Genomic DNA, 16,243 nt, shown 5'->3' on the forward strand with positions numbered 1-16,243 from the left:
GAATCTGTTTATAGTGACTGCATACTTGCCAACTGTACTGTTTTTATTGGGAGACTCCCGTTTTTTGCTTCCATCTCCCGATTTTCTGTTTTTCCAAGATTTTCTCCCATTTTTGCAGTTTTTTCATTCAATTGTCACGAAGTGACCCTGTTCTAGTATACCAATGTCAGGCAATAAGAATTTTTCCAATTAATAACTCAGTTAGTAAAAATTAAATTTTTTGGAGGCTTTCCACGTTGCCTGTTCAACGAAGCACGTGCTTTGCCAAAAATCACGGCAGATTTCAATCCTTTTGCATCTTGAAAATATTTCAATTATTTTGAAAGTTTGAAGTTATTTTAACATCTACTACCCTATACCTACCTTTTTTGCATTTCATTTTCAATATATATTGATTTTTTTTGAGAGAGGGGGGCTGATTTTAATACAGGGTTGCCACGCACCGGCAAAATCGGGAAAACCTGGAATTGTCAGAGAAAATGAAAATGGCCCAAAATCAGGGAAATGTCAGGGAAAATGAAAAATTGCATAATTTTCTGGAAATGTCTGGGGAATTTCTTTTATTTTCCACTGCTTGAAAAGCACCTGGAGGCATACAGCTAAACTCAAATTGAAAAATGCCTGAGAGCATACAACTCTACTCAAGTCAAAAATCACCTGGGGATGGAGTGGCCACGCCCCCTTTCACTCTGCTTCCTGATGCAGAATCGATACTCTCTAGACTTGAAGTAATTGCTTTTGCATGTCAAAAATACAAATACAAAAGTGACGACCAGCAACAGGCTCTGGGCCCAGCTAGACTGGTCCTAGTCAATTTACAATCCCCAGTGAAGATCAATGGCCCTCTTAAAACTGTCTACTCCTTTACTCATTACCACCTCTTCCGGTAAGCTGTTCCAAGGTTCCACTACCCTGCTAAAATAATAATTTTTCCTAATATCCATGTTAGCCTGAGATTTAAATAGCTTAAAACAATGACCCCTCGTCCTGTTTTCAGTGCTAAACTTTAGCCTCGTAACATCTTTCGTTTTAATAAATTTAAACAGCTGAATCATGTCCCCTCGGTCTCTTCTTTGCTCAAGACTGTACATTTTTAGCCTTCTAAGCCTGGAATCATAATCTAAGTGGGAAAGTCCACTTATTAGCCTTGTAGCCCGCCTTTGAACCCTTTCCAATACATTAATGTCTTTCTTAAGATAAGGAGACCAAAACTGAACAGCATACTCCAAATGGGGTCTTACCAAACTTCTATATAAGGGCAGAAGAACTTCTTTAGATTTATTTGAAATAGATCTATTGATAAACCCAAGCATCTTATTGGCTTTGTTGCTAGCAATGCTGCACTGTTGGCTAAACTTTAAATCCTGACTTATTAGGACCCCCAGATCAGTAACTTTGTCTGCCTGACTAATGACTGAACCTTGCAAATAATAACTTGTACACTTATTTCCATGCCCTAAATGTAGCACTTGACATTTCCCAACATTAACAGCCATACCCCATTTATCAGCCCACTCCGTAATATGATCTAGATCCTCTTGCAGCTGATTTGCTTGTTCTTCATTTTCTACAGTCCCCATAACTTTGACATCATCAGCAAAACAATTCATGTTCCCAGAAATATTTTTGTGAATATCGTTCATAAAGACAATAAACAAAACAGGCCCTAACACTGATCCTTGAGGAACCCCGCTTAAGACCTTACTCCAATTAGAATAATTTCCCCTTACAACTACTCTTTGTGTCCTTCCGGTCAGCCAATTTTTTACCCAAATGAAAGTTTTCCCTCCTATTCCTATATCAGCTAATTTGCTAAGTAGAGCAACATGCGGTACCTTATCGAAAGCTTTTTGAAAATCAATGTAAATAACATCTACAGGCTTCTTATTGTCCAAAGCCATGGTAACCTTGTCATAGAAATGTAATAAATTAGTAGCACAAGATTTACCTTTCCTAAAACCGTACTGAAAACTAGTCAATAGATTATTAGTCTCTAGAAAATTTACTATCTTAATTTTCATCAATGTTTCAAAAATTTTGCAAACCACCGAAGTTAGACTCACAGGTCTATAATTTCCCACACTCCCTTTAGACCCTTTCTTGAAGAGCGGTGTAATGTTAGCCAGCTTCCAGTCCTCTGGCACTGTCCCCGAATTATAAGAAGCATTGAAAATGTTTGCGATTACATCTGCTAATTCCTCTGCACATTCAACTAAAATTTTCGGATAAATATTATCGGGTCCCGGAGCCTTAGTCTCTTTAATTTTTTTCAAATGAAGTAAAACGTCATCCCTGGAAAATACAAAGTCCTCAAGCTGTACTATAGCTTGTGTCTTGTTGGTGTCAACTGTTGAGACACAGTTATCGTTAAAAACACTCGAAAAAAAGTAATTAAGAACATTAGCAATATCACTATCGTCCTGAATTAAAATTCCGTGCTCATCAACCAGTGGCCCAATATGACTATTTCGAACTTTCCCCGAATTAGCGTATGCAAAAAACCTCTTGGGATTCCTGTTTATGTTATCTGCCAGTCTTTGCTCCAACTCTCTTTTCTGAATCCGTACCAAATACTTAAATTTACGCCTTGTCTTACAATATTGGAGCCTATCTCCACTGTGACCTGTTTCTCTAAACCTATGAAAAGCAGCTTGCTTGTAATTTAGAGCGTCTTTAGTTTCCCTGGAGAACCACATTGGCCAAATTTTAGTGTTGACACCCTTTCTCCTAAAAGGAACATGATCCCTAACCGTATTCGCTAGATTTTCCTTAAACTCTGCCCACTGAAGGTTCACATCGCTATTGTCCAATCCAGAAGAAAAAACTGCTTTCAAACTCTGCCGAAGTGCCACAAAGTCAGTTATTTCTGAAATTGGGCACAAACCTAAAATTCTCTACTTTGTGCATATCAAATTTAATCCCAAACCTAATACTGTTGTCGTCACTATCTCCAATGTGTTCCCTACACATAACCCCTGAACAGAGCCTTCCATGTCGCAGAAAACTAGATCCAAAATCGCGTCCTGTCGAGTACCCTGAGTTACAATTTGATCTAAGAAACAGTCACCAATTACTTTCAAAAATTCCTCTTCTCTGCTATTACTATGGTAAAAATTATTCCAATCAATTCCTGGAAAATCAAAATCTCCCATTATGATGACTGACCCCTTGCTAGAAATGTCACTAATAATACTAAACATCTGTTTGTCTTGATCCTGGTTTAAGTGTGGTTTACATTAAATAAAAGTAACTTCATGAACTTATTAAGATTTAAAATGTTTTTTTCTTTAATTTCAGACTGTGATAGTAATCCTCCACCCCTTAGTTCCAACCTCTGCCCTTTTATCACAAAGTGGATAGATTATTCCAACAAGTATGGCTTTGGATTTCAACTTTCTGATCACAGCATTGGTGTTATCTTCAATGATTCCACCAGAATGAGTATGTCTTCAAACAAAGGGTATGTACTGTTCATCAACAAAGTTATTCCTTTTTTTTTTTTTTTTTTAATTTTCATTTATATGCAATCAACTCTCTCTAATCCATAGATCCGAAATCCTCAGTTTAAAATCTGCACAAGATTTGAGATGTAAACAACGAAATTAACTATAAAGTTTTGTTTAAAACATTCAGATGGAAATGACACTAAGAATGTTAAGTGTTAAAAAGATGAAATAAATTTTTATTTTCAGATTAATTTTCATAAATATGAATTAAGATTCAGTAATATTTTCATGCTGGTTTTCGTTGTGACCACAACATGTTTCCCTGTTCCAGGTTTACTTTTTGCTATAGCTTTAATTAATTTAAGGTTGGTGCCCTCTTGGGAGGCACAGTCTGCCTATGCCTATTTGAAATCAAACACTTTTCTTGATGTTTCTTTTGCAATACTTTTATGACTGTTTTCTTAGTATTCGTGGGAAATATGTTTAGTTCTCATCATTAATGATTTTTTTCCAGTGTTTTGTGCTCAAAAGAGTAAAAAAACATGTAAAGTAAAATTTACCATCCTAAGTTGTTGCCTTATCATTAAACTCTAGGCACTATTAGCAGCTGATCAGTGGCGTGCGGATCAATATTTTTTAGGGGACCAGTTGGTTACGGTAAATTACCATATACAAAACTAAAAAGATTTATAGATATATTATCTTCCCTATTATTATCAACTTCAATGTTATGCTACAAAGTTGATGAGCGACATTGCTCACTAAGATGAAAATCTATTCGAATTTTACCAAAAGTTTTCAACTGAGAAATGGCTTGGTAGTGTCCTTGGGTTTTCTCGTGACGAATCGTTGCCTTGTGAAAATTGCTCATATTTGAAAATCCATTGGCATTCCAGACGTCTTTTTCCTTTTTAAAAAGAACGCAGGGCCAGCAAAATAATTTTTTTCTTGACTTACAAGCAGTCAGCCATTTAACAGTCTCAAAGTAATCTTTCTTAAAATGCCGATTGTAATTTTTTAGCTTCGTAGATATTGCTAGGTCAGAAGTAGGCCTGCTCTGTGAAATTATTTGAGCTTTCTCTTGGAAAGTCAAAGCTCCGAACGAACGGTTTGCGAGAACGTCCAGCAGGCAGCAATTCTCTTCCGAGCTCCGGGGCAGTATGTACTCTTGCGCATGCTCCTCAACTACGTCCAGTTGGGGACTTGTTTTTTCGACCGAGTCCCCTTCCATTACAAAAGAAAAACACAATGGACGCAGGAAAATAACTTTGACTGGTGAATTTGTTGTTTCCTGAAGCTCACATAGAAACCCGTACACTAGGTACGAAAACAAAAATTTATCCGTTGGTTTAAAAAATGCGTGAAATAATCAAATAAGCTTTCGAGCGAACGCCAAGGATCTAACTAAGCTATATGAGATCTGGGGAACAGGTTCTTAAGAGCTAGTCCCTCGGAGAAGTCCATTTAAGACGTCGCACACAGGGGAGAAAGGGAGGGAGGAGCAGTAAAAGAAGTAGCTCTTTCTAATAAACTTGTTTTTCTGCTCACGTTCTTTCTTAATAAATTATTCTGCAAGGTAATTTTTTTGAAGGGGCAAATATTTAAGGGACCAGCCTAGTCCCTCTGGTCCATGGGCGGTACGCCACTGCAGCTGATTGGAAAGCTTTTCTTGAATGTAGTAATCAATATATTTTGCTTTACACAAGGAAGTACAGAGAGAAGACTATATTTTAAAATATATCTCTAATATAATGTATCTCATCCCTTAATATCTTGACTGCATCTCTTATAACTTAATAGTATTATTTTTTTAATGTATACTTTTACCTTTTGTGCAGCCTATGATACAAAATATGGTTATTAACCCCTTCCCTCTCGCTCCCGTGAATATACCGGGCTGGGGTTTCGATCTTCATTTCTCGTGCCCGTGATATTGCCATGCTGGGGTGTGCAATATTATCGCGACGAAACGATTAAAATTAATTCATTTCTAAGACCTGGAATACATTTTATTTATTTTTTATACACTAGATGGCAGCACCACTCAATTTTAAACGTAATTTCCGATTTTAAATGCAATTGCAAAGATGCAGGAAGGAATTTTGGTACTAACTTACCAGATTGTGACGTTGGCCTCTGTATCTCAAGCTTTGAAATTTACCACACAAGAAAAATTTACTTTTATTTACTTATATTACACAAAAGATTAATAAAATTATTTTTTAATGTTTAAAAGACATATTTCTTAAATTTTCGCTGCTTGCTTGGGCTTGCTTGAGGACTTTTCATTAAATTTTAAATTTTTTTAAAATTTCAATCTAAAAAATATTGAAAATGAAAAATTGAATGCACATGTTGTTCATACACTTATTTTTATATAATTTTCTTAAATAAAAAAGACACTTTTATGACCGTTTTCTTGAAAATTATCCGATCGTTAAGGAGTTAAACAAATATCCATTTTTCTAAAAAAAAAAACTTTTTTTCTTTTTCAGGAGAGTTGAATTCCATGATAACAATGGAAAACTCAGCACTTACAGTCATTCCAGTGTTCCCAGTCAATTGCTTGAAAGGTTTACTCTGTTGAAATACTTTGCTCAGTACATGGATGAGAACCTAACAGAGGTATTGCTTTCAATTAAACTCATATTATTCTCTTGTAAACTACTACAGAGAGTGGACAAGTTGTCATACTAAAATAAACTTTTCTGTGTTTTTATTGTTGATACATAGTTTTATTGTTTGAAAACATTTTAAATTTCATTCAACAGTTTAAAGTTTATTCTGGCAACTCTTTTTACTTTCTTTTACAAAAAAGGAAGTATTGTATTCGCGAAAAAATTTTCGTTCAAAAATCGGCCTTAATTTCCATTTTTCTCACCCCGAATGAATGTTGAGCTTTTTTTTCGACCCGATCACACGTGGATATATACCTAGGAACGTACAGACCCCCGAAATATCCATTTTGACGACCCCCGAGTTAATTACAACGAATTTTCTTGTGACGTCCGTATGTATGTGTATGTATCTCGCATAACTCAAAAACGGTATGTCCTAGAAAGTTGAAATTTGGTACATAGACTCCTAGTGGGGTCTAGTTGTGCACCTTCCTTTTTGGTTGCATTCAGATGTTCCTAAGGGGGTCTTTTGCTCCTTTTTGTGGGGAAATCATTGTTAATTTCGATGAAACTCAAGTGGTGTTATAATTTGGCGGACACTTGGCGATATATCGCCAGTCTTTGGCGATACATTTGGCAATTTTTTTTCTTTTTAAATTTGGTTTCAATTTGTCCATTGTTGGGGATATTTAGAGAGTAAACAATTGAATCACATTAAAATTGCCAATAATGGGGAAATGACATTAAATTGGTGTAAATGGAAGTAATGTGATTCACACATCAGCTCGTTTTAAATTTTAAATGTGACAGACGTCAGTGTCTGTTTAGATTTCAAGTTACCAGCTTCTTCCTGTGAGTGTGATTTTTAGAAAAAATTAATTTTATATTTTACACTAACAGGGTTGTCCACCTTGGAGAAACAATTTGAGAAGCATTTTGAAATTTTGCAGAGCAGCATGGTATTTTGCATAAAATTCGATAAAAAAAACTAAAACCACTTACCTAAAATGTTTTAGAGCTTTGATAATCGTAACTGTATCATAAAAATAAAAAAGCAGCTTTTAACACTATGTCATGCTTGAAAACTCTCAGCCGGAAAATGCAGAGCAAAATAACTTTCTTGCGGAGTTTTGCTATTTTTGTGGAGCAGTTGGCAACTTTGTAATAGGTAACTCAAGTAGCCATATCATGTATCGAAAGAATGCCAGGCCGCTTCCAAGCCGGGATAGCAGCAAATGGCAGAGTTACTGATCATTAAAGAATCATTTTTTAAATCTATTTATAGCATTGATCAGAAGGTACTTTACATTTAATATGTTTGATTCATATTTTAAATAAACTTTAAAATGTGTTCAAATAATAAAACTATGCAACAACAATACAAAACAATATAAATACAGAAAAGTTTGTTTGAGTATAATAATTTGGCCACCCACTGTAAATTTGATTATCCAATCTTTTGTTTAAATCTTTTTTTCTACTCTTCCATAAATTTTTTATTCAATATGATATTAGTCGATGCATAAAAGCTACAGTCAATAAAACAGGTTAGGGAAATTTACCAATATCACAGTTGACTTCTGGTTAAAGTGTCCACACTTTTAATTTTCTTTTTCTCCCTCTTTACTTTTATTTAAGGGGTTACAGTACCTCAAAAATGATGAAATGATCAAAAAATTTTTTATTGCTTATTTCAAAACAAAAAACTATTCTGAACACAGGGGAAAAGTTTCAATGCTTTAGTTCAAAATTTAAAAAGTTATGAGTGGTTTTAGGCCACGCTCCCTATGTGTTCTTATGCAAAAGAACACATTGCTTTTTCTCGATGATGGTTTTTTTGTGTTTTCATGTCATTAGAATCCCTAAGGATTTTTTGCTATTAAAGATACAGCTTGAAAGTAATACTTTTTGCAATTGGGATAACATATTTGACAAAACTGTGCATGGGATAAGCATTTTATAAATTACTCAAATGTTTAGAGCATGTTAAACCTTTAAAAACCAATTTAAAAAAAAAAAGTTTATTTTTTATGTAATTAATCACAGAAAATTTTCTAATAAACTCATAAGCAAATGAATGCACAGATTTTTAGAGATGATAATAGTGATCGTTCAGCAAAAAACTTTTTTAAATCGGTGCAAAAATAAAAAAGTCTTAGGAATTTTTTTAAAAAATGAAATTTTCCTCAATTTTTTGAATTTTTAAAAAAGTAGGCAATATTTTTAAATTTTGAAAATAAATTATTGATTAAGAAATAAGTATGCGTGTTATGGTTTCAAAGAAATATAAAATTTATATAAATTAAAAGAAATTGCTTGAAAGGTATTGTGACCCCTTAAAGAGAAGCAACTTCTCACCAACTGATAAACAAAGCATAAAATGCATAAAAAGATTTTTATTTTACTGTTGCCTCAAGACATTTTAATGCCTTAAGATATTTTAATTCATCAGAAGCAAAAGCAATTATCTGCAAAATTAATCATCTTAAAGCAGACAATGTCTAAATTATTTCTCCACTGGCAAATTGTCTAAAAACAGTGCTGAAAATTATTTTGACCATGCAGGAAATGTCTGCCGCGTGGAATTGCTAATTTAATTTTGGACTTGCCTCATAGAATTGGTTGATAGTCTGCATTTTTAATGAAAAGCATTTTAAAATCTTTCAAAATTTAAAAATACATTTCAAATCAATCATTCTGCATCTATTTTCTGTTTGGTAGGAGGAGAATTGGTATTTTTACAAAGTAATGTGTAAAACTTGAAATACATAAATACAAATACAAAAGTGACGACCAGCAACAGGCTCTGTGCCCAGCTAGACTGGTCCTAGTCAACTTACAATGGCCCTCTTAAAACTATCTACTCCCTTGCTCATTACCACCTCTTCCGGTACGCTGTACCAAGGTTCCACTACCCTGCTAAAATAATAATTTTTCCTAACATCCATGTTAGCCTGAGATTTAAATAGCTTAAAACAATGACCCCTCGTCCCGTTTTCAGTGCTAAACTTCAGCCCCGTAACATCTTTCATTTTAATAAATTTAAACAACTGAATCATGTCCCCTCGGTCTCTTCTTTGCTCAAGGCTGTACATTTTTAGCCTTCTAAGCCTGGAATCATAGTCTAAATGAGAATGTCTATTTATTAGCCTTGTAGCAATGGACCAACAAAGACTTATATCTACCTCAGAGCCAGAATAATGCAAGTCCGAAAATGGTAATTTTCAGGTTATTCCGGCTTTACATGCACAATCTTATTCTGCATTGAGTCATCACAGTGTAATTCTATAAAAGAAATTCTTTTAATTATTATTTACCAGCATAAAAGAACGTGACCTCAGCCTATGTAAGATATATACTATGACTGAATGCGTTAATAAATAATTTTTTTACCAATATGTAATATGGTTAATTTTTGTGTTAAAAACTACAGTACGTTATAACGCTGACCTGTATAACGCAATTCTCTATAAACCGCACAACTTTTCAGAAGTAAACAATAGGTTTTGAAGCTTGAAAAATCCCTCTTTTTTGCTTTGCAAACATAAAAATTGTTAAGCAAATTATATTTTGAAAGTTTTCCATCTTAATTCAAAACTTTTAAATTTAAAATTAGTAATCATAATAAACAGAAAATACCAGATGGCTCTTTAAAATTTAGCTGTTATGCAAGCCATGAAGCAAGCAGAAGGGCAGGATAATGCACTTTCTTTGATTGTGAAACTTATTTATTTGTGAATAACTAATTGTAATATTGGTGCTTTAATATTCATTGCAGACAGGGTTGGCTTTTTGCCGGCAGAAACTGGTTTTTGCCCTGCCAGTGGCAGAAACTGGTTATAACCGGTAAAAACCGGCAGAAACTGGTAGAAACTGGCAAAAACTAGAAAACGTTTTTAATAGCTCTAGTAATTACTTAATGACAGGCAATTAAGTAAAATAAAAAATATAACCCCATTTCGTCATTTCAAAAACTTAATATAATAGTTATTTAATAATTAGTGTAAAAATATGTTAAATAACAAGACTGACATTTCCAAAGCAAAGTAAAATGTATCATAGTTGAAATTGCTAAGTGTTAGAAATTTTAGCCTTGTAATGTTGTAACATATTTTTCAGTTTGTTTATAATTATTTTGTTTGCATTCAAGATATAAAGTGTAATATATCAAATATTTAAATAAATACAGACTTTTTTTCTTTCATTAAACTCTAAAATTCAGGAACTTGTCATTTTTCACTTAATATAAACTGAATAAAGCTATTCTCAAAGAGCTCCTGCTGCTGCAACTTACTGTGCTGATTTAGCGAAAAATGCAATAATAGAGCTTGAAACGAAATATGACTGCAAAGTATTATCTTTAGTAACTGATAATAACACAAGATGGAGTTAATGAGGAAAATTATTGAAGAAGAAATGCTATCTGTTACAACTTATGGTTGATCAGCTCATTACTTAAATCTTCTTGGACTGGATATCACACCAGATTCTTTTATTAAACATGTGGTTTCAGTCCAGAAATATTTCAGAAACCATCACAGGCAAGGAGCTTGGCTAAAGGAGTACCCAAAAGCTGTGAAACCACACACACCTTGTAATACACGGTGGAATAGCCAGGTGGACTGCTTAGAGTCGTTTATAAAGAATCGCCCATATTATTTACAAATACTAGAAGAATATGAAGATGATATTCATGACAAAGGTATCGTTCAGATTATAAATAATCAGATGATTCACAAAGAAGTTAAACACTTGCTGCTGCAGATAAAACCTGTTACTATTGCTCTGGATTCAGTTAAAAAAGAGAACTGCTCAACTGCAGATGATTGCGATGTTTGGATTCATTTAACAAAACACGCTCTTATGTGTGCTTTTGAGAAGGAAGTGATGCACAGATTTAATCAAGCAGTTATTGACAACCATTTACTAGCCTATATGCTCCATCCAAAGTATTTTGGAGTAAATTTATCATGTAATCAAGAAGAAAATGCCCGAACTTTACTCACAAATATTAACCCTGATTATGTACCTTATACCATAGCTTTACAAAACAAATTGGCCCTTTTTCCCGAAACCTATTTTTTCTATCAAGTTATAACAACTACGCCAGCTACCGCATGGTGGTTCAATTTGAAAAAAATGTGCTATAGATGAAAGTTTTGTGAATCTTGCTTGTTCTTTGATGATAATGCCAGCTAGTTCTGTTGGGATTGAAAGAATCTTCTCAAATTTCTCCTTTGTGCACAACAAATTGAGAAATTGTTTAGGTTTAGAAACAGCGTCAAAACTTGTATTTTGTTACAGACTGCTGCAGTGTGAAAACAATGTAAAATTTGATTTTGAATGGTAATAGTGTTGTAAATAAATTGCATTTGGGTTAATATTTAATTATTTTTCTTATACATTTTATATTGTATGTCAGGAATTGCATTTATGTCATTTTTTTGAGTTTCTGCCAGTTTCTGCCATAAATGTGGCAGAAAGGGGTTTTTGCCATGCCGGTTTTAACCGGTTTCTACCAGTGGTTCTTACCGCCTCGGCAGAAACCTGCCAACCCTGATTGCAGATAAAACTCATTCTGAAGGGCTAATATATAGATATATTCTGAATGTTAGTTTCAAAATTTGTGAAATGATCTATATAACTCAAAAACCTGTATAACACAAAAGCTGTGGCCCCAAGGTGTGCGTTACAACAGTCTTCTACCATATTTACTTTGGTTATAATATCATGCAATAATGTTATTGAGAGTTATGCCTTTAAAAAAAATTTAGGCAGAAAGTAATAACTTAGTTAAAATTATATTAAAAAACTGCATAATGTGTCTTAAAACACCTAGCTTTTAACTTTTTGTTGCATCATTTGTGTAGGGAGGAGAACTTCAGTCAAAAGATCTAGTCAGGAAAAAAATTCCTTTTATGAAGAGATGGTTGCGATCTTCAAATGCCATAATTATGCAGCTTAGTTCTGGAACTTTGCAGGTTAGTACTCTATTCCAAATCTAAGTAAGTTGTTAAAATATGTAATTATTTTTATGTGTTAGAAAGTGTGACTTAATCCCCCCCCCCCCCCATCTAAAGGTACGTACAAAATACCATCATTCCGGTTATGACATCCAGAGACTAAAGTTTCGCCCTTGTTATGCACTCATCAGTTTGGAATAATTAAATAACCTAGCTGGAAGCAGATGATTCTGTCATTGAAGTTAAGATTACCAACGAGCTGGTAGCTAATATTAATTTAGAGCAGTGGTTCTCAACCTTTTTACCGCTGAGGACCACTTGTACATTTCAGAATCCTTAACGAACCACATAGATGTTATTAATATAAAAAACAAAATAAAAAGACATAGATAGCGGCAAATTAACACGTTAATGACTCTCTTGGTCTTGCTTCTCGCTTGAAAGTTTCTCAATATTTGGCTCGAAAGAAGTTGATGCCAGTCTCATAGGAGCATTCAAATTTAGCAATCTATTTCTGCGTTTATTCTTGATGACCCATAATGTTGAAAATGCTGCCTCACAGAGATAAGTGGAATGAAAAGGAAGAAGTTCCAAAGCTTTTTCACTGAGCAGTGGACTTTCATCAAGTAATCCGATCCAAAAATCTGCAACATTTCCGCAGTGAGATTTTATCAGTTTTAAACACAATACTGCAAACGTTTTGAGTTAAAAAAAAGTTCGGCAGACGCATTAATTTACGTCTCAAGAGGCAAGATTTAAATTGATTATTTTGTGACTGTTCTTTTTGAGGACCACATGAAAACAGTCCGCGAACCACAGGTTGAGAATCACTAATTTAGAGCACACCGTTTTTCTTTTCAAAAAACTGAAAAAGTGGATTAAACTGTGCTCTTTTTAAGCTGAACGTTGCATCTTCAGTGTTATTATTAATACTGAACCACCATAAATTATGCATCGAAATCTTATAAGTTTATGTTAATGTTGAAGCAATTCAAAATGCAGGAAAAAAGTCTTTACTTTCATTATAAATAAAATTCAGTGACTCAGATTTTGGTAACTCATACCACACAATCTTAAAACTTTAACAAATTTTCATTCATGGAGTGCACTATCAATCCACTGTATAATTAGTTCTATTAGATCACCAACAGTTGATTTAGAGTACATATTGAAATGAGAAATGTGACATTCAAAAAGTTTGACCCTAACCTTTAGTTTTTAAAGGCTATTAATTTTCTCAACTCAGTTGAATTATATTTTGCTTACGCTTTTAACATGTCAATTTATTTTTGAACAGTGGTATACATTCAGAGCTTGTGCTAAATATTTCCCACTGCGCCAAATGTGATAAAATCATAAATTCAGCAAAAGAAATTTTCAGTTGGCATAAGAATTGGCAAATGGAAAATTCTCTAAAATTTCCACAATTCTTTTTTTTTTTTTTTTTTATCCTTAAAATCATGTCAAAAAAATGTTAAAAATTTTGTGAAAAAAAAAAACACCGCACTAAATTAGGAATTCATTTCGAATCACCAGCACTACAAGAAATGCTGGTGATAGTGAAAATTAAATGTCTTATGTATTGTTATTAAGTGTCTTATTCTTCTTTATTGTATGCTTAAAATATAAGGATCATTCTTCAAAAAGTAACTTTTCTGTCACATGCCTTTTACATTAAAAACTTTAGGGAACTATTCATTTAACATGCTTTTTAATTTTATCAAAAATATATCTATTTAAACCTGCCAACAGTTTTTTAATAATAATTTTTATTTTAGTATATTTTTGGTTCACAACATATGAATTCTCAGCTCCATGGCATGTCACACACCTTGTGTGACTGTTTATGTTGCTTAATAACTTGTTTAGTGAAAAGTATATAATTATTTATTTATTTCACAAGTGTCTCAAATACTAGTTGTTTAAGTATATTTAATTTTTTAATACTGTGTTTTAGTTTGTTTTAGTAAGATAAGGAGTCCTGTCACACAAATTCTCACCTCCGTTACATAAACGCAAAATGCCATCTTTCATTAGCACATGGCAGTGATGGCATCAAATTTTTTTTTCCATGATACAGGGGAGCCCCCTTGTTTATTTTCAGCCATAAAAAAAGTTGTGAGATTTTTGTCTAGAAACAAGAAGATGGTTTTTGCTTTAAAAACTAAGTGTGGTTATTCTGACTTCTCACCTCCGTGAACTCGAATTTCAGGGATGTAAATTAATGTAAAAAAAAGAAGTGAGCATGTTTTCATATGCTTAACATGTGCAGATTGTAGCAACGAAGTAACAAAATATTTCCCTGAAAAATGTATCCATTAGGCTTATATTAATGGAAAATTCCTCACCTCCATGACAGGCCTTATAAAGTCATTATTTTTGAGGTGAAAATAACTGATGGAGGGGAAATACATAAATCTTAGGCATTCACCAAAATTATAAATTGCCAGTATGTTTTCAAATTTACTAAATACTAGTTTTTAGCATACATTTGAACTAAAAGGATAATTGCTAATTAAGCTGTACTTTAATTAGCAGACCTTAATATTAGATTCCCGCTTATCATTAAAATATGTTGTTTGTCATTGTATTTGTTTGTCAATGTTTGTCATTGTTTGCACAATTAACAAAATTACTACTTTGATATTAAATTTGCCTCAGTTTTTAAACATTAAAATTGTTTTTTCTTTTTTTTATTTCCGTGAACAAGGCATTATTATTATTTTTTTTTTTTAATTTATCCGCGAAATAATTGGGACTTAGCTGGGCCATCGTTAATGGTTACTTTTAGTAGGTAACACTTTCATTTAAGAATGAAAAAAAAGAAATCAAAAGGTTTAAAAATTGAAAAATGTATCGTTATACTTTGTTTTTTGATTGAAGTTTTGTAAAAGAAAAAAAAATCTGCTGTTGAAATTTATTAGAATTAGTATTTAGCTGAAACTTTTGAAACTTGGCCAAGACTTATAAATTTTAGCTAATTTGTTGGCTAGCAATTTGAAATCCCTGGCACAGGCCCTGTAGATTATAATTTTTCAAAAAAATAAATTATTACAAATGTTTTACCAAGAGTTTTAGGGCCATTTCACAAAAAATTCAATCACGTGTCTCGCACGTGATAGTTCATATGTTTCGTTAAAAAGTAATAATTTTAAAGGGTAATGACACATTTTTTTGCTTAAGATATCACACATAAGTTTGTACTGTCGGACCCGGATTTAACGAATTCATCGGGACCGAAACTTTTATGTATTAAATCGGGGTTATTCGTAATATTCGCACAATTTTAAGTATTTATGTTTTAATATTTTAAATGTATTGTTTGTTTTAATTGCTTTTTCTATATTGTTGTCACTGTAATTGGATTATTTCTGTAGTGTGCAATGCTTTTAATTAATAAATAAATAAATATCGGGGTGTGAAAAAAATTGAAAAACTGCACTTACCTTATCTAAAACCCCTAATTAGCAACTACGCAAAAATATCCATAATTAGAAAGTGAAACTGAATTAAGAACTTTTTATTCAGCATTTCACAAACTACTAACACTAAGTAATGATGTTTGATGTTTGACAATTTCCTTGATACTTGACTCGAAATAGTTCTCTTTTGACTTTATCGAGAGAAGAAAATACTATGTCCTTTGCAGCCTGCTGCATGAGATATGTTTTTACAGTTTCGAGGCCATATAAAGCATTTGAAAAATTTTTATGGGAGTTTCACTATTGCTTTTTGGCATCAAAATCAATATTTGTAGGTTGCCCCTTCACCCGTCAAAAATTGCTGATTGATTCTAAGAAAAGTCTTTTTCTATTTCGGATAATATGGATGTAGCGGTTGGTAAACAATCCAATATTTTCTAACTCAAATTAACAAAAAAAAATTATTTTTCGACTGTTAAAACAATTTGTTCATTCGGGGTTTATTATCCGGTAAATAGGGGTTTTTACCTTCATTTTTGTCGAGGAAAAAAAAATTTGTTAAATCTCGAAATTCATTAAATCGTTGTCCGACTGTAATTTGTTAAGCAGAAAAAAATTGTTCATTAGTATTTTTAAAGTATTTTTATTGACATACAGTTGGCTCTCTGTTTAACGACTTTCAAGGGACCACCAAAAATCGTCCTTAAGTAGAAATCATCCTTAAATAGAATGCTTCTAAAACAAAAGCGGACCGTCTGGGATTGTGAAAAGCCGTCGTTAAATAGAGCGTTGTT

The 16,243-nt window shown here is 33.0% G+C and overlaps 1 protein-coding gene across 1 annotated transcript in view; it reads left to right on the forward strand.

The window, feature by feature from the left end:
* Positions 1–16,243, forward strand: part of LOC129221552 (serine/threonine-protein kinase PLK1-like) — a 308,268-nt gene that overhangs the window by 287,652 nt on the left and 4,373 nt on the right. The window contains exons 10-12 of the mRNA XM_054856046.1: positions 3,298–3,460; positions 5,942–6,071; positions 11,935–12,045. Of these exons, the coding sequence (XP_054712021.1) occupies positions 3,298–3,460; positions 5,942–6,071; positions 11,935–12,045 (404 nt within the window). The remainder of the gene's footprint in view (positions 1–3,297; positions 3,461–5,941; positions 6,072–11,934; positions 12,046–16,243) is intronic.

The sequence above is a fragment of the Uloborus diversus genome, chromosome 4, assembly GCF_026930045.1.
Source record: "Uloborus diversus isolate 005 chromosome 4, Udiv.v.3.1, whole genome shotgun sequence".
Taxonomy (NCBI): domain Eukaryota; kingdom Metazoa; phylum Arthropoda; class Arachnida; order Araneae; family Uloboridae; genus Uloborus; species Uloborus diversus.